The following is a 15,260-nucleotide window of genomic DNA, read 5'->3' on the forward strand; positions in this document are numbered from 1 at the left end:
AGAATTGAAATACAAGGTAAACAGGGCAAAAGGTTCCCATTCTCCTGACACCTGAAGTGCAGACATCCATGACGTTACTTGCCAATACTCGTCATGAATGTGGGATACTGGATGAAAACACATTCTTTTTTGCAAGACCACAAGCCCCCAGTCACTTCAGAGGATCTGATGTAATTCGTCAGATAGCCCTAAACTGTGGGGCAAAAAAATCTGGAAGCATTGTCTTCCACAAAATTGAGAAAGCACATGGCCACAATGTCCAAAGTTCTCGATTTAAAAGACAATGAAATGGACAAGCTGGCAGACTTCCTCGGCCATGATATCAGAGTGCACCGTCAATTTTATCGGCTTCCGGAGGGGACATTGCAGCTTGCAAAAATTAGCAAGGTACTCATCGCTCTGGTTCCAGTTTAAGGGCAAGAATTTGGATGAAATAAACATTGATCCCCATGGTAAGAACACATCTGCATATTTTAGGAAATAATTGCACCCATTTTTTTCTCTGCCAGCTGAGGTTTTATCTGTGTTTCCTCTGTTCCTCAGAAAAACTGTGTTGACACTGATATGTCAGGCACTGATGATGAGGACGATGAAGATATGACAAAATGTACTCCTACATCAACATCATCGCCACAATCATCTGGTATGTTTATGACTTTAATTTCTTTTAGGTCAACATATATGTTGTTCAATGCCTTCCCAAAAATGTAGACCATTGGTGTCATACATGTCAGTATATATTAATGTTGACACAGAAAATAATTGTAAATTCAGAATACTTGTGAATTTCTCCAAAGTGAGTATAATAAAGGGTAATGTAATGTGATCTAATCTAATATTGCACAAGGAGAGTGAGAGAAGTTACAAGCAGTCATTGATGCTGAGACAGCAACGTACCCAACCGAAATCCAGTTATGTGTTTGGTGTCGGGTATATTACAGACGGTACACATATGTTCTGTTTTATTTTTATTTACAATAATAATAATAATTATTATTATAATGATGATAATGATGATAATAATAATACATTACATTTGAAGTGCCTTTCAAAGCTCTCAAGGACACTTTACAGTCACAGACAAGCATAGGTACTATAATAAATAAAATACAATCACAAATAGAATGCAATAAATAAAATACAATTATAAATAGAAACAAGAGACCTGTTTTTTTTGTGCAGGTAGGTCAGATTGGATGATGCTGCTCATCAAGAAGGTGCCTGTTCCACCACACTGTAAATTGTTTTCTCTTGGTTCGTGACTGAGTTATCATCTGACAAGCAAGAGTCGTATGGGTCTATATACTGTATGGGTAGGGGAAATATGAGACATTATTTTTGTTTTTGATTACCATAAAGTATTATTATCCTACAAAAAATGCTCTATATCTCTTCCTCCTCATAACATTCTATGGGATATTTAGTATTGAACAACTTCAAGTGAGGGTGTATAGAAATCGGAATGGAATCTTTAAAATCATGTTTTCTCAGTAGTAGTTAGATAAGCATTTCTTCATGTAATGTGAACCCTTACAAAAGAAATTGATCCCACCAAAAAAATCTGAATTGCATTCAGACCTGCACAGTGAACATAGCCCTGAAGTACATATTCCTGATTTTGTTGAACTCAATATATTGATTCTGTGTTTACTACTAATAGATCTCTGAATGTAAACTTTTATCTAGTGGCTTGTGAATGTGTTATCATTTGATGTATAAAAACTACAAAACTGTTACAAAACAGACCAATGATGACTTTAGACAGCAATGGCCTGTGTCTTAACTTTTGGAGGACTATTAATTTACTGTCCCATTTTATATTGGGAAGGAAGAAGTAAAAATGAAGGTAAAAAAGTGAACAGAAGAAGAAATCCACGCTCACAGTGGAGAAATTTACATTTCACAGCAGCAAAGTGATGAAAGGAATCAAAGTAGAAAAAAGAAATACATGAGCTGCTGGAAAGGACTCCATCAGGTCTCTCAAGGTTCCAGGCAAAGACGAATGCATGAACTGCATTAAGGCTTCACCAGAAGCATTGAAAGGGAGAACTTGGAAGCGAGTGAAATATTTCATGAAAAAACGCATTGATAAATTAATGAGAATGTCCGCAAAACGCAGTTAAGGTTAGGTTCGAAACTAAGGAAAGGTTAGGTTTGGCAGCTGGAACAATGCATTGTTTTTATGTATGTTATATGTGTCATGTGCACTTGTTTCTGGCACATTTCAATACAACACAGAGACAATAGCTTTTATTTCAACATATTGAGTGTTTTTTTTTTCTTGAATATTTGTCGACTAAACTTCTGGACACACCAATTTTGTCCAGCACTTTTATTTCAGTCTTCAACGTTTTACACACATTTGTTAATATGAAATCAATTTGTATTTATTTTCTTACCACAATGTCTTGAATGTTTGAAGTTTCAGGTTGATGTATTTCAATTATTAAAATGATTGAAGGCTGCCATTGAAATTGGTACATGAGCAGTGTTAAGTTACTTGATTCTCTTCAATCTATTTTATAATTGTCATGTTATTTGTTATTTAGTTTTTTTGTTCTTTTGACTTCAAGACGGCGCCGCGAGAGTGGCTGGCTTTCCAGCAGCTTCTGTATTTTGCTTTTCTACTTTCATTTCTTTCATAACTTTGCTGCTGTGAAATGTAAATTTGTAACTAATAAAGTCAAATCCAATCCAATAAATATGCAAGAAAAAGTTTGTTCTAGCTACTTAGATTGAAAATTGAGAAAATTAAAACATTGTCAAGTAGGTCCGATCTGCACAGGTTGTTAGTCAATATGTAATTAAAAGACAAGAGATATTTTCCATAGATTAAAAAACATAAAAATCTAAAAACTACACAAATAGCATACCAAGTGTTGGAACTCAACACTCAACTGGCTGGCAGCACCAATGGGATGTAATTCACAGATAAATAATAAAGAATAGCACAAGCTTGGCCAAAACAAACATGCGGATCAAACCTCTCAAGATGGAGGACACTGATTTGCTGTGGTGACCCCTTGAAGGGAAAAGCCGAAAGGAAAAGAAGAGACATTGAAAATTCCAATACAGGATGCAGTCAAACTTTTGGTTGTGACAAAACCTGGCAGAACTACATCTGGTGCTTGATTATTCTGTCGGATATCGTGTCAGAAAATGGGAGGGGGCTTGGACCCAGTTGTGCATGTGAACAAAATATTTCACAATTTATGTGTTCAAAATTTACAATTGTCAAAAAATATACGATCATGGCTCCTGCAAAACACAATTGCTGACCTTACAGGCTCTAAATATTGTCTCTTGAAAAAAATAAGCGCCACCTGCTGGTAGTTTTGGATTGACATGATTTGTTAAGTCCCCACGGAGTTGAGAAAAACCTGGAAAAATTAAATCAATAATTATGCCGTTTTAAAGTGATTTCTGAGTGAGCACAGGCTAAAAAATGTGGGTCTTAAAATCAAATTTTTATGAGTTCCATAAATGTTTTTTTGTCATCAGAGTCAGAATAAGAATCATCTTTATTGCCAAGTATGTAGAACACACAAGGAATTTGTTTCCGGTAGAACACGCTGCACTAGTATCGTCGTCAAAAAAACTGCTAAGTGGCACTATACAGTTCCATTTTGGCTACTGTTGAAAGAGTTCAAAGAGTTCAAAGAGTTAATGGCTTGGGGGAAGAAGCTGTTTAAATGTCTGCTGGATTTGGTGCGCATGGATCGGTAGCGCCTGCCTGAGGGGAGTAGCTGGAAAAGGTGGTGGGCAGGGTGCGGAGCGTCCAGTAGGATTTTCCGCGCCCTAGTTTGGATTCTTGCAGTGTGCAAGTCCTCGAGAGTGGGTAGGGCGGTGCCAATGATTTTTTCCGCCGTCCTAACTGTCCGTTGAAGTCGGATTTTGTGGCGGCCCCGAACCAAACGGTGATGGAAGAACACAGGATGGATTCGATGACAGCCGTGTAGAAATGTTGCAGCACCTCCTGTGGCAGGCCATGCTTCTTTAGCAGCCTCAGGAAGTACATTCTCTGTTGGGCCTTTCTCAAGACAGAGTTGGTGTTGACCTCCCACTTCATGTCCTGGGAGACATGTTTGAAATTGGGTTCCCACGGGTCAAAACTTTTGCACACCATGTCCCCACCATGTAGCAAAACGTGTGTGTGTGGGTGTGTGTGTGGGTGTGTGGGGGTGGGGTGTGTGCGCATGCGTGCCCACCTAGTGGTTAAATCAAGAATGAGGTTTCGCCACACAACCTCTTCATTGGCTATGCTTTGCATGTTGGGATGCTTTGGAGCTTGATGTCGTTACGGACGCGTTATGTGGTGCCAGGAAAGATTATGCAGAGGTTAAATACTAGTTCTTGATGCATCACCAAATACAGTGCACACACCATCATGCCCACTCCCTTCCCCCCTGCCTCCCTCTCTCTCTCTCTCTCTCTCTCTCTCTCTCTCTCTCTCTCTCTCTCTCTCTCTCTCTCTCTCTTGACAGAAGAGAGCATGAAAGCTCAGTCGCAGAATTATCCTGAAAACGCAGAGGGCGAAGGGGGACCCTGGTGGATATATTGTTTAATGGCAAAACAAACCGGCAGATAAGGAAGTGCAAACTGAGAAGGCAATGTTTAGAAACAATGAGGTCTCGTGATCAATGTAATCAAAACCGAGGTCATGGTAAAAGAGACTTCTACACCCCCCGCCCCGTGTTCACCCTCAGTGCTACACCACTCCATGTTGTCGAGCAATTCAGCTACCTCTGCAGCGTTCTAACACCCTCCTGTCAAATTGATGATGACATCCAGGCCCGCATCAACCAAGCCTCCAATGGTTTTTGCAGATTGCGTACTCGTGAGTTCGAGGCGAACCATGTAAGAATATCAACAAAAGTCGCAGTCTACCTGGCAGTGTGTGTGTCAGAAGCCTGGACCATCTATGGACGCCATGTCAGATACCTTGATGCATTCCACATCAGGTGCCTCCTAGACATCCTTGGCATCACCTGGCAAGATCGTGTCCCACACACTGACATCCTTTAAAGCACTGACTCATCAGTATCGAGGCCACACTAGCAAAGAGGCAAGTCCGGTGGGTTAGACATCTGGATGCCTGGCTGTCATTTGCCTTGACATGTGCTTTATGGACAACTCTTGTCAGCAAATAGGAAACCTGGTGGTTCAAAGCTGCGATACAAGACCACACTCAAACAGACTCTCAAGCGGTCCAACATCAAGCCCAGGGATCTGGAGTCTGCTGCAGCTAACAGGCCACTCTGGCGTTCCTTGTGCCACAAAGGGGTGGCACACCTGGAAGATAAATGCACCCAGTGGAGAATAGTGCGGTGCCAGTAAAGACACCTTTGTGCTGTTCCAGTGCCGCCTTGGCAACCTGATCTGGGCCTCACATGTCCTGAATGTGGCAGGATTTGTGGCTCCAGAATTGGGCTTCATAGTCTCCTACAGTGGCATCGTCGCCAGCAACCACTGTCCAATACACCACAGGAGAAGGAAGCTACATCATCTTCGTAACCGATGGACTGCCAAGGAGGAGGTCAGTATGTATTTTATTATTGTGAATGATGTCGACCTTGCATGGTAGCCTCCTCTGATTCGTTCCTTCAGGTTTGATGCGGTTTGATGCAACGCCTCCAGTTGAGATGTGCCACCAACTTGTTGCATTCCTGTCACATTTCACTCAACATTTGCAAAGCCTATACAAGGCAAAATTCTTATCTAAGGCTTATTATAAATCTCCTTCCTTACTGCCATACTCAATGTTGATCTGTGATGATCTGTGCTGCGTAAGTAATCCCGCTGTTGACTAGATACGAAAAATTTTGAGTAATATCATTATTTTGTTCATTTGTTCAATTCATCAATGACATAAAAATGATATGTGGCCAGCATCGATATACACTCTTTCATGATTGCATATGGCTCGCTAATAGAACAAATACATATTCTCACTTGTTTGCTGTTCATTTCCTGTTAGGGGCTGCAGTTGGCGGAAAGTGCACTTTTGATTGGGTGATACTGGTCGTCATGTTGAAACAGGTAAACGCCTGTTTAAAAAGCCCAACGACTAAAAAAATGGCGAGTACACTTCAGCTTGAATGCACCGGAGGATTTGCCTTTGTGGAAAGAAAAGGCTGTGATTCTAATTTGCAATGAAACAATACAATTGATGAAACAGTCGAATGTCAGTGGCATTTTAACAAGCCTCGTGCTAACGTTAGCATCAATATACTTCTGCGAGAGACAGCAGAAAGCAAGTGTGGAAGCTAATGAGCCGTATGCAGGCTAGCTAGCAGTAACTTCGCCTATGGACCCGGCAAGTTGACTTTCATTACAATCATTTGGCTGGATTTTTACAAATCTCGAGGAACGGAAAGCCATTCATGTTAACGGTGAGTACTATCACAAAGTTATTTTAAATAATACATTCTGACATTTTGTTGAAAAGTGGCCCCGCACATGTGCGTATTTGCGTGCTAGTTTGCGTGTGTGTGTGTGTGTGTGTGTGTGTGTGTGTGTGTGTGTGTGTGTGTGTGCGTGTGTGTGTGTGTGTGTGTGTGTGCGTGTGTGTGCGTGTGTGTTGCTCTCACTGAAAAACATTTCCAAATACAGTAAAGTCTCGTTATATCGATATTCAAGGGAGTCCGAAAAAATATCGATATAACCGGGACTATCGATATATCCGACCCTGTTTGCATAGAAATAGTATCGATATAACCGGGACTATCGATATATCCGATATCGATATAACGAGACTTTACTGTATTTTACTTTTATGGTTCTCTTCGTCAAAAAGGTTCCCGACCCCTGATATAAACTCAAGGCCCAGGACCCAGCTCATTTTGTTTCGCGAAAGCAAATCAATGATGTCAACTTTTATGATGCTTGCTACAATCTTGACCACATTTTTTTAATTTTTATTTTTAATAAATAAGATTAACACTGTAAGCATTTTTTCAAACCCTCAATACAGTAGCCTAAGATATGAACAAGAAAAACATTATTCTTAACTTCTTTATTTAGTTTCAATCATAACATCCCTCCAAGTGAAACTGTAACTAAAATCTGGCCCATGGAAAAAAGAGAGTGTGACACCCCTGATGGACACAGTTCAGTCGAGATCGATGTCGCTGGATCGCACGGCAGGCCCATTGATACATCGGTTAAATAGATGTATTGTTACACCCCGAATGAATAATACTAAGTTAACACATTTTTGCAAAATGGGCTTATTGACCAAGCATTTTGTCTGGAACTGATTATTACCATCCCAATCATCTTATTGAATGTGAGGTGGGAGATTGAGAAAGAGACAGGGAATGTGTTTGGGAATGTGTTTGTGAGACTTTGCTTACAAAGGAACACAAATGAGCTGAGAAATCCGCCTAAATAACACGAGCAAAGACGTACACCCGGATCGATAAAGGGGTATGAGTAAACCAGCATGCTGAGCTCAGCAAAAAAAGAAATAGGGACTGGGTGATGTGGTGGTGAGGTAGGAAATGACCCCTACCCTGTCCCTCATCCTCTATGACCGTTCCGTCCTATTTGCGCCTTCTCATCCACCCCCAACTCCTGCAGACCAAAAACACCCCTTTTCTCAGTGCGTGGCTCTGTCCTATGCTGCAGAGTACCGCACAGTCAGCTACTAGAGGCACTGCAGTGTGATGCCATAGCACAAGTGTCAGCTGGATGACATCCACCAATGAACGGGAGGAGGTGTGAAATGGGGGTGGGGTGTAGGGAGACACGTAGCAGATAATGGATGATTGAAAAGTATACAAGGGGATTTTGGGGTATCCGAATAGGAATAATCTGCTTACTTGCAATACTCGGAAAAAGAATCTATTTTCTAGGTGATTACAAAAAAACGGCTTGTCTCATGAATGCATTGAACAAGCGTGCTCTTTAATATTCTCATGGCGTCTTTCAAAATTCCCATGGCCATCAATTGAGCTAATCGGGTAAAAGTAAAGCGCTGCCAAATCTGAAGTGCTGCGGCTGTTACTGCAGATGCGGCTGCACTGGCACCCTCCCCTTCATCTTCCCAAGCTACCGTTTTGCTACTGTACTGGCAATCACATTTTAGACTGCACTACTTTAAAAGTCACCTTTGTTTTCATTTTGACTCTCCCCTTCCCCAACAAATTCCTTTTTGTTTTTTCACTGCCATCGTATTTGGTTTTCCCATTATTCATTTTGCTGTCATATCATTTTCTGACTGTGGGTTTTGTATATCAAGGGTAAAAAGGCAGGATTTGGCTGATTAAGATCATGGATGTCTGAATTTATGGTCAACCTTGTGCAATCATTGCAGCTATGATGTCATGCTAATTACAGCTAAATGTTGATTATTTAATGGCTCCACTAAGGGAAAAAAACTGAATAAAAAATATTCTGAATCGCCAGCCAGTATTGAGCCACCTTTAAATTCAGCTTCAGATATGTTTTTCTACACACAGCTTTACATCTGTGTAAACTCTCAGTCGTGAAAAGGTTTCTTCAGCCGTCATCTGTACTTCTTTGAAGGTGTCCGACATCTCGCTCCTAATCCGAAAAGCTTTGTACTCCTATTTCAAAGCATCTATTTTGTTTAGCTAAGATTTTAACCTTACTGTAATCAAACGAGTGGTTGCTAACGTTTAGGTGTATATGTACTGCAGATTGAAGCCCAGTAAAAATACAAAAAATGCTTCCTTATTTAAAAATACAAAGGGTCCTATGACAACACAAAATTCATTGTATAACAAATGCTCAAAAAATATCTTATCAACATCGCAAGGATAAATCTCCATTAGCGCAATCTGCCTCAATCTGCAGTACATATACACCTAAAAGCGAGCAACCACTCATTTTACAACAACGTGGTTAAAATCTGAGCTAAACAAAATAGATGGTTTGAAAGACGAGTACAAGAAGCAATTTTTGTAAAACAGCAAAACATTTCACCAAATTGCCATGGTGGTTTTAGGTTTTAATTGGATTTAATAGACTTCTTTGATCGTTAACACTTAGGGTTAGTCAAGCTGATGAGGTGATACCAGAGTGAATTGTGAAATCAGAGCCAGTCATAGAACATAATCAGACAGACAAAAGAAGTCATCAGATTAGCTTCAGGGAGTAGTCCAGTGCTCCCCCCAACCTTAGGGCAAGTGGACTGGCACCGCCACCTCTGTCCATTAGGATGCTGAGCGAAATGTTCAAAGAAGTACAGATGATGGCTGAAGAAACCGTTTCATCGATACACACAGCCTTGTTTTACAGCTCAGATTTATGCGTAATTCTATTCACCCCATACACACACACGCACACACAGACACACACGCACACACTAATTCCTGTGCAAAATTGCTTGTGCGCAAACACAAATTAAACGTCTTCAAGTAAGATTATGTTGAAGTTGACTGACATCAGCAAAGGAAGGTACAAGTAAAGTTTTAAAATGCTGTCTTTTTTTGTCATACATACTTTAATATACAACAGCCCAGCATTACTACACTCTGACGCACCACGAACGTTCTCTGCCACCTGCTAATTAGGAAGAAGAAGAAAGACAAGTAGAAGGAAAATGAAGAAGCACAAAGAACACCACACAACTAAGATATTCTTTGACCACTGTTGACCATGCATGCTCCGGTGACACATCCAGAATAGACATGGTGAGTATATTTATTTTATGCATTGGTTAACGTTTGTGTTTTGGACGTCCTGGAGAAACTATGTCAACGAACTGGCCTGGGAACGCCTCGAGATCCACCTGGGAGAGCTAGAAGAAGTTGCTGGAGAGACAGACACCTGGGCTTCCCGACAGATGCTGCTGTCTCCATGACCCGAAATGGGAGTGAATGTGACTCTTTAGTGAGAAAAGGAAAATGGATGTATTGAGGGATGAATGTTAAAGCAATTTGTTACAGCCAAAGCTGTTGTGAAAGTGCAACATAAATAAAGTTGTATTGGATGGTATCTGGTAGTCGAACAGTGCAAATGTCGTTTACTTTAGCAAGTTCCATAAATGAGACAAGGGGAGAATCACTGAGAATTATTCTTCAAACAACATCCAACAAAAGGATCTGGTGATTAAAATCATGATGCGGCTGTGGAAATTCTGCATTTTTATCCATCATGTATTCAACTACGCAATAGTCATAGCCCAACATAGCCATGTGGCCCAATGCCCACAACGTATATAATCCATTTAATCAAAATTCATTTGGCCTCAGGGGTGTCCCACCGTGTCTCGTACCATCTGTGCTCAAAAATGAATCAATCATCTATATTCAATACCGCCAATCCTGCTAACGGTTGTGGTGAGGTTTATTCCATCTGACTTTACACAAAAAGCAGACTGCATGTAGAACTGTTGGCAAGAAATGTACTTTTAGAGACACACAACCATTCACACAGTCACTGAGTGGAAGCGGAAGCCTGCTGCCTGGAACTAAGTCAGGAGAGTGTCTCGGCTATCTGGCTGTCTAGCTAACGATCTAGCTGGCTACCTAGCTATTTGCTATCTGTTAGCTAGCTAGCTCACTAGGTAGCAAGCTATATATTTACTATCTATAAGCTATTAGTTATCTATTAGCTAGCTATGTATTTGCTATCTATAAGCTAGTTAGCCATCTATTAGCTAGCTAGCTAACTTTTTATCTAAGTCATTCGGGCTTCAGTGAACGCTGGCATGTGTGGCTGTCGCTGCTCACCCTCAGAAAAACTGTAAAATGACCTTGAGAGTTTTGAAAGGTGCTTAGAAACGGAAATTGATTATTAATTATTATTATTATTATTATTATTAGTATTATTATTATTATTATGTGACATGTTTCCTATTGATTACATTTTTCAAATGAAAATTTCTGGAGTGTCCACCAGACTATGGTCTTGTATAATTATCCCAATGATCCTGAAACTTGAAAGCTGGCGGCAGACACACATTTATTTCAAAGGCATATGTTGGGCATTTATCTCGACTTCCAATACTCCCCCCAGGAATACGCAATTCCGCGATGCTGAAATTTAATGTGGACTTCAAACTGAATAGTGCATTTACATGTTCAATTCCATCACAGTAGCAAGATCGAAAGCTACTTTAGACTGCCAATTCAGATTGGTTTTCTTTAATGTAAGATTTTATGAATATTAAAGCCTTTCTGATTCTGATTACCTCATTTACATGGTAAAAACAAAAAACAAATGTGTAACGCATGCATGATGTGACACAAAGTACAATGTCAAGAGACACGCGTAAAACAAGTCGTCACATGGGAGTGCTTGACGAAGTAAATATCGTTATTTTTATTATCCTATATCTACAGATAAACAATGTGGGAATTGGTCCAAATATTCTTGGGTAACGAGATTTTGGGTGACATCTCATTTCATGAAGACGGCTAGAAAAGATGATATCACAGAAATCCCCGTCCAAGATAAAATGGTAGCTTAATTAAAACTATTTCTTAGCAGTGTGTTCCCGATATCCAGTGCAAGTGGATGTTTATACTTTGATAAAAGCTTTGCTCTCAAATAACTTGTTCCGCCTCAAAAATGAAATCAGGTTTGCAGCAAAAAAAATGTTCACAACAGGTGTAAAAATACACACTCACACACACACACACACACACACACACACACACACACACACACACACACACACTAATACACTTACACCCAAACGTATGTGCACTCTAAAATCATGAAAGAAATTGCTACATTTATGATCACCATTCACTTTCACTTTCCTCAATGTTTTGCAGAATGTGTTTCGTGGCTGCCGCTGCTCACCCACACAAAAACTGATCCTGTGACTGAAAAGTGACCTTGAGAGTTTTGAAATGCGCTTAGAAACGAAATTGATTATTACTATTGTTATTAAATAAATGTACCCAAAGACAACCCCAATGTTTATCCGTGATTGTTTTGTGACCACAATGTTTCACAGTATTGGTTTTGCTTTTTTTTCATGAACGCTCACAGAAAACCAGTGACGTGCGGTGAGGTTCATGGCTGGTGAGGCACTGACGTCATCACAGTCAGATTTACAAACATGCACTCTACAGAGTAGCTTATTCACCATTTGATTGGCAACAGTTATGGTTTGTTTAAAATGTCATTTGGCATGCTTAATATGAACTGTAGCATAGAAAAAAATAAAAAAAATGTGATTACCGTGTTCCCTTTACTTATAAACGAAGAATCTAATCACCAGCGCCCCCTGTCATGAGGCAGGAGAACTGTGTGCCTCACCTATACACACAGTTTTGATAAAAATAAAATAAACACTATAGTACTGTGTTTAGAATGTAAAGTGACTCTACATTATATACACCAGCTAAACTGTAGAAATTTAATTCATATACTCAAAGTGTTTGAACACTTAAGTAGCGATATGCAGAGGGACAGCAATGCGGTCTCACTGCAGAGCAAGCCAGCTCAGCAGTTAGCATAGTCATTGCGCAATCCATGGTGAGGCTCAGCCGGCTAATGCCTCCCCGCTCGTCTCTACTTAGTATTTGAACGGTAAATGTGAAAAATTCAGCGATTTTGAAAAAAAATCCAAAAATGGTGAAGTTAAATGGAAAAGAATTTTAAAGGACAACCGACGTCATTTTTTTGTTTCTTAACTGACGTCAGAGAAACTTTTATAGCATCTAAAATACCCAAAACACGCAGTATGATAGTTTTATTCAAATGCAAAACACCCATAAAAATGACTTAAAGTGTCCAAAATCTGCAAAAAATTGAGCTGCGAATTGGGCATTTTCAGAAAGTCCCGCCCCCTTAGTTTGTGACGTCACGGCCAAGACGTCTTTGCTTGAGAATCAAAACAATGGCTTCAGATTCGGAGAATATGCTTTCTTGTTACACCTCCAGTTATGAATATGATTCAAATAGTTCTGAAGAGGAAAGCATACATGTTTTCAATCGATTAAAGAATTTATTCCATGCCATTTTGAGGCAACATTGGGGAGAAATGATCACCAGAAAAGAGGCACAAAATGGCGACCTCCTGTGGCCACCTCTGTTTCCACAGGCTGATAAATTCCTTATATGGAGCTTGGACACCCTCTTCTGGTGGCTTTTGGGTGCAACGCAACGTTTTCAGACCAAACAATACAGCAAAATACATTGACGTGATGGAAGGACTGCTACAATGTGTCTTTTTTCGGTCAGGGGGCGTTCCTTTAGTGACGTTGCATGCGGACTCGTCACCAACTCAAAAACAAGACTTGCTGAATATTCAGCACGAGTCTTACGTGAAATATAGCTATATGCGGTGGAATCTTTTTAAAATACGCTCAGTAGAAGTCATTTGAAGCCATTTTACAAATTATGGATACAACTTGTCCGGAGACGTCGGTTGTCCTTTAAAGTACAAATCACTAAATACATATCACAGTTTAATTTATTTATTCATTTGATATTTCCATGATGACAGGTGAGGCACTGCCTCACCTGACTGCACGTCATTGCAGAAAACCAACTTTCAAGCGGCGGAATCAAGAAATGCCATCTGCAGAATCAGAAGTGCACTCCGCGAAACACATTTTCTCCGAATATTTCTGGGGGGACTATTAAAATCAGCAGTGCGGGGTACAAGAGTTGTCCTGAATTGTCAAATGTACCAATGTCAGCAATGATTAGTAATAGACTGTCATTCAGTGCCGAAATTATTATAAATTAAAATCAGAAAAGCATGATCGAGTGTTATGTCCTACAGTCGAACACAATACAAAGACCCACGGTCACTAATTAGACCTGAATTGGAGATTCACTAGAGCCATTAAGGGATTTTGCGCGAATTATCTATACGTATATGAACAGCATGACGCAAGACATAAACTCTCTTTTTTTCTGTCCAAGGACGGTGATTCTAAATGAACATTTTATGCAAAAATATCAGATTATAGCTATGGACTAGTCCCCATTTCTAGCACATAGCATTGAGTATCATATGCATTTCATTTGTCTGTTTTGAGGATCCGACTTTGCGGTTAAACTATTGTTGCTTCAACTTTTTTCCATGTGCATGTCTTTATGCATGCTGAATCTGCGGTCATTTCTCTAACCGATGCAGGTTTGAAGAAACTCTTCCCGCAGCAATGCGCAAAGTCAACACTGGATTGACCAATTCAGTGAAAGCTGCATGTCGAAAAAAAATCCGATAATAACCCAAGGCCACTCGACCACTCACCCGGGCGTATTTAGATGAGTACGGGTCCTCAAACAGCGCCCACATCTTGGGCTGCCATACCTCCCACCACGTCGCCCTTCGACCGTCTTCCTGCATGCACAGCCGCTTCAGGTCACCGTCCGCTCCACCGGTAAGAGCCGGATCTTCCTCGGGTGCGTCTGGCTCGGGGTTCTCGAAGCTGTCCAGTGCTTCCTCTGCGTCGCGGTGCTGCCGATAATTCATCCAGCAGCATGCTTCCACGTCCGTCTCATCGATGCCCCAGAAGGCGAGTTCGTCCTCGAAGAGCGGCCCGCAAACATCGTTTGGACAATGAAGTTTCCCGGTGCGGTAGTAATTGAGGATGAAGGCAAAAGTGGCGGGGTGGCGGTCAAAGAAGAACTCGTCCGACTTGGGGTCGTAGTCGAAGTTGCTGTAGGCGTCGGGCTCCGTCAACCAGGACAAACGCGTGCCCGGCAGCGTCTTCAAGGTGCTCCGGTAGGTCTCGTGTCGGATCCCGCCGCAGTTGATCACGATCTTCTCGCTATCTGACGCCGAGCAAGTCATGGCTGCGATCGGGCATGCTTCAGTCGGTGCGCTCGAGTAGTGGTGGTGGGGTGCTGATTCTGCTAAGAGGCTGTCCCATTCGCTGCCGATGCCCGCTGTGCGCGTCGTCTCCGCAAAGGCATCCTTGCAAGGTGTCAAGGAGACGAAGAGGAGAGAGGGGGGAGCGAAGGAGGAGTCAGTGCTGGCGCCTGTGTGCTGGGGTGGGTTGAGGCTTGAGTGGGCAGGGGGGGTCGATATATAGGCTATAGCACCGGTGTCAAAGTCAAGGCCCGCGGGCCAAATCCGGCCCACCAAATCATTGTTTTCGGTCCGCGAAAGCAAATCAAACTCGTTAAATTCCATGATGATTGCTAAAATCTGAGCCAAAATTTCATATTTTTGGATGTCAACCACAATAAAAGTCATTATTCTTGACTTCAGATTTGAAAACGAGTTATTCATTAATTTGCTGTGTGCTCTATATGTATTATTTGAAGGGATTTAAACATTCTAATGGGTTCACCAAATTCATAACGGCCCTCGGGAGGAA

General features: G+C 41.1%; 1 protein-coding gene across 3 annotated transcripts in view; it reads right to left on the bottom strand.

The window, feature by feature from the left end:
* The window catches only part of LOC148885970 (voltage-gated potassium channel KCNC1-like), a 77,486-nt gene extending 62,601 nt beyond the window's left edge, over positions 1-14,885 (bottom strand). For all 3 annotated transcript variants that reach the window (XM_089018991.1, XM_089018990.1, XM_089018989.1), the window contains exon 1: positions 14,189-14,885. In XM_089018991.1, the coding sequence (XP_088875117.1) occupies positions 14,189-14,731 (543 nt within the window). In that variant the 5' untranslated portion in view covers positions 14,732-14,885. The remainder of the gene's footprint in view (positions 1-14,188) is intronic.
* Between the last annotated feature and the right edge of the window lie 375 nt (positions 14,886-15,260).

Source organism: Hippocampus bargibanti, linkage group LG17, assembly GCF_051943395.1.
Source record: "Hippocampus bargibanti isolate YZ-2025 linkage group LG17, ASM5194339v1, whole genome shotgun sequence".
NCBI lineage: Eukaryota > Metazoa > Chordata > Actinopteri > Syngnathiformes > Syngnathidae > Hippocampus > Hippocampus bargibanti.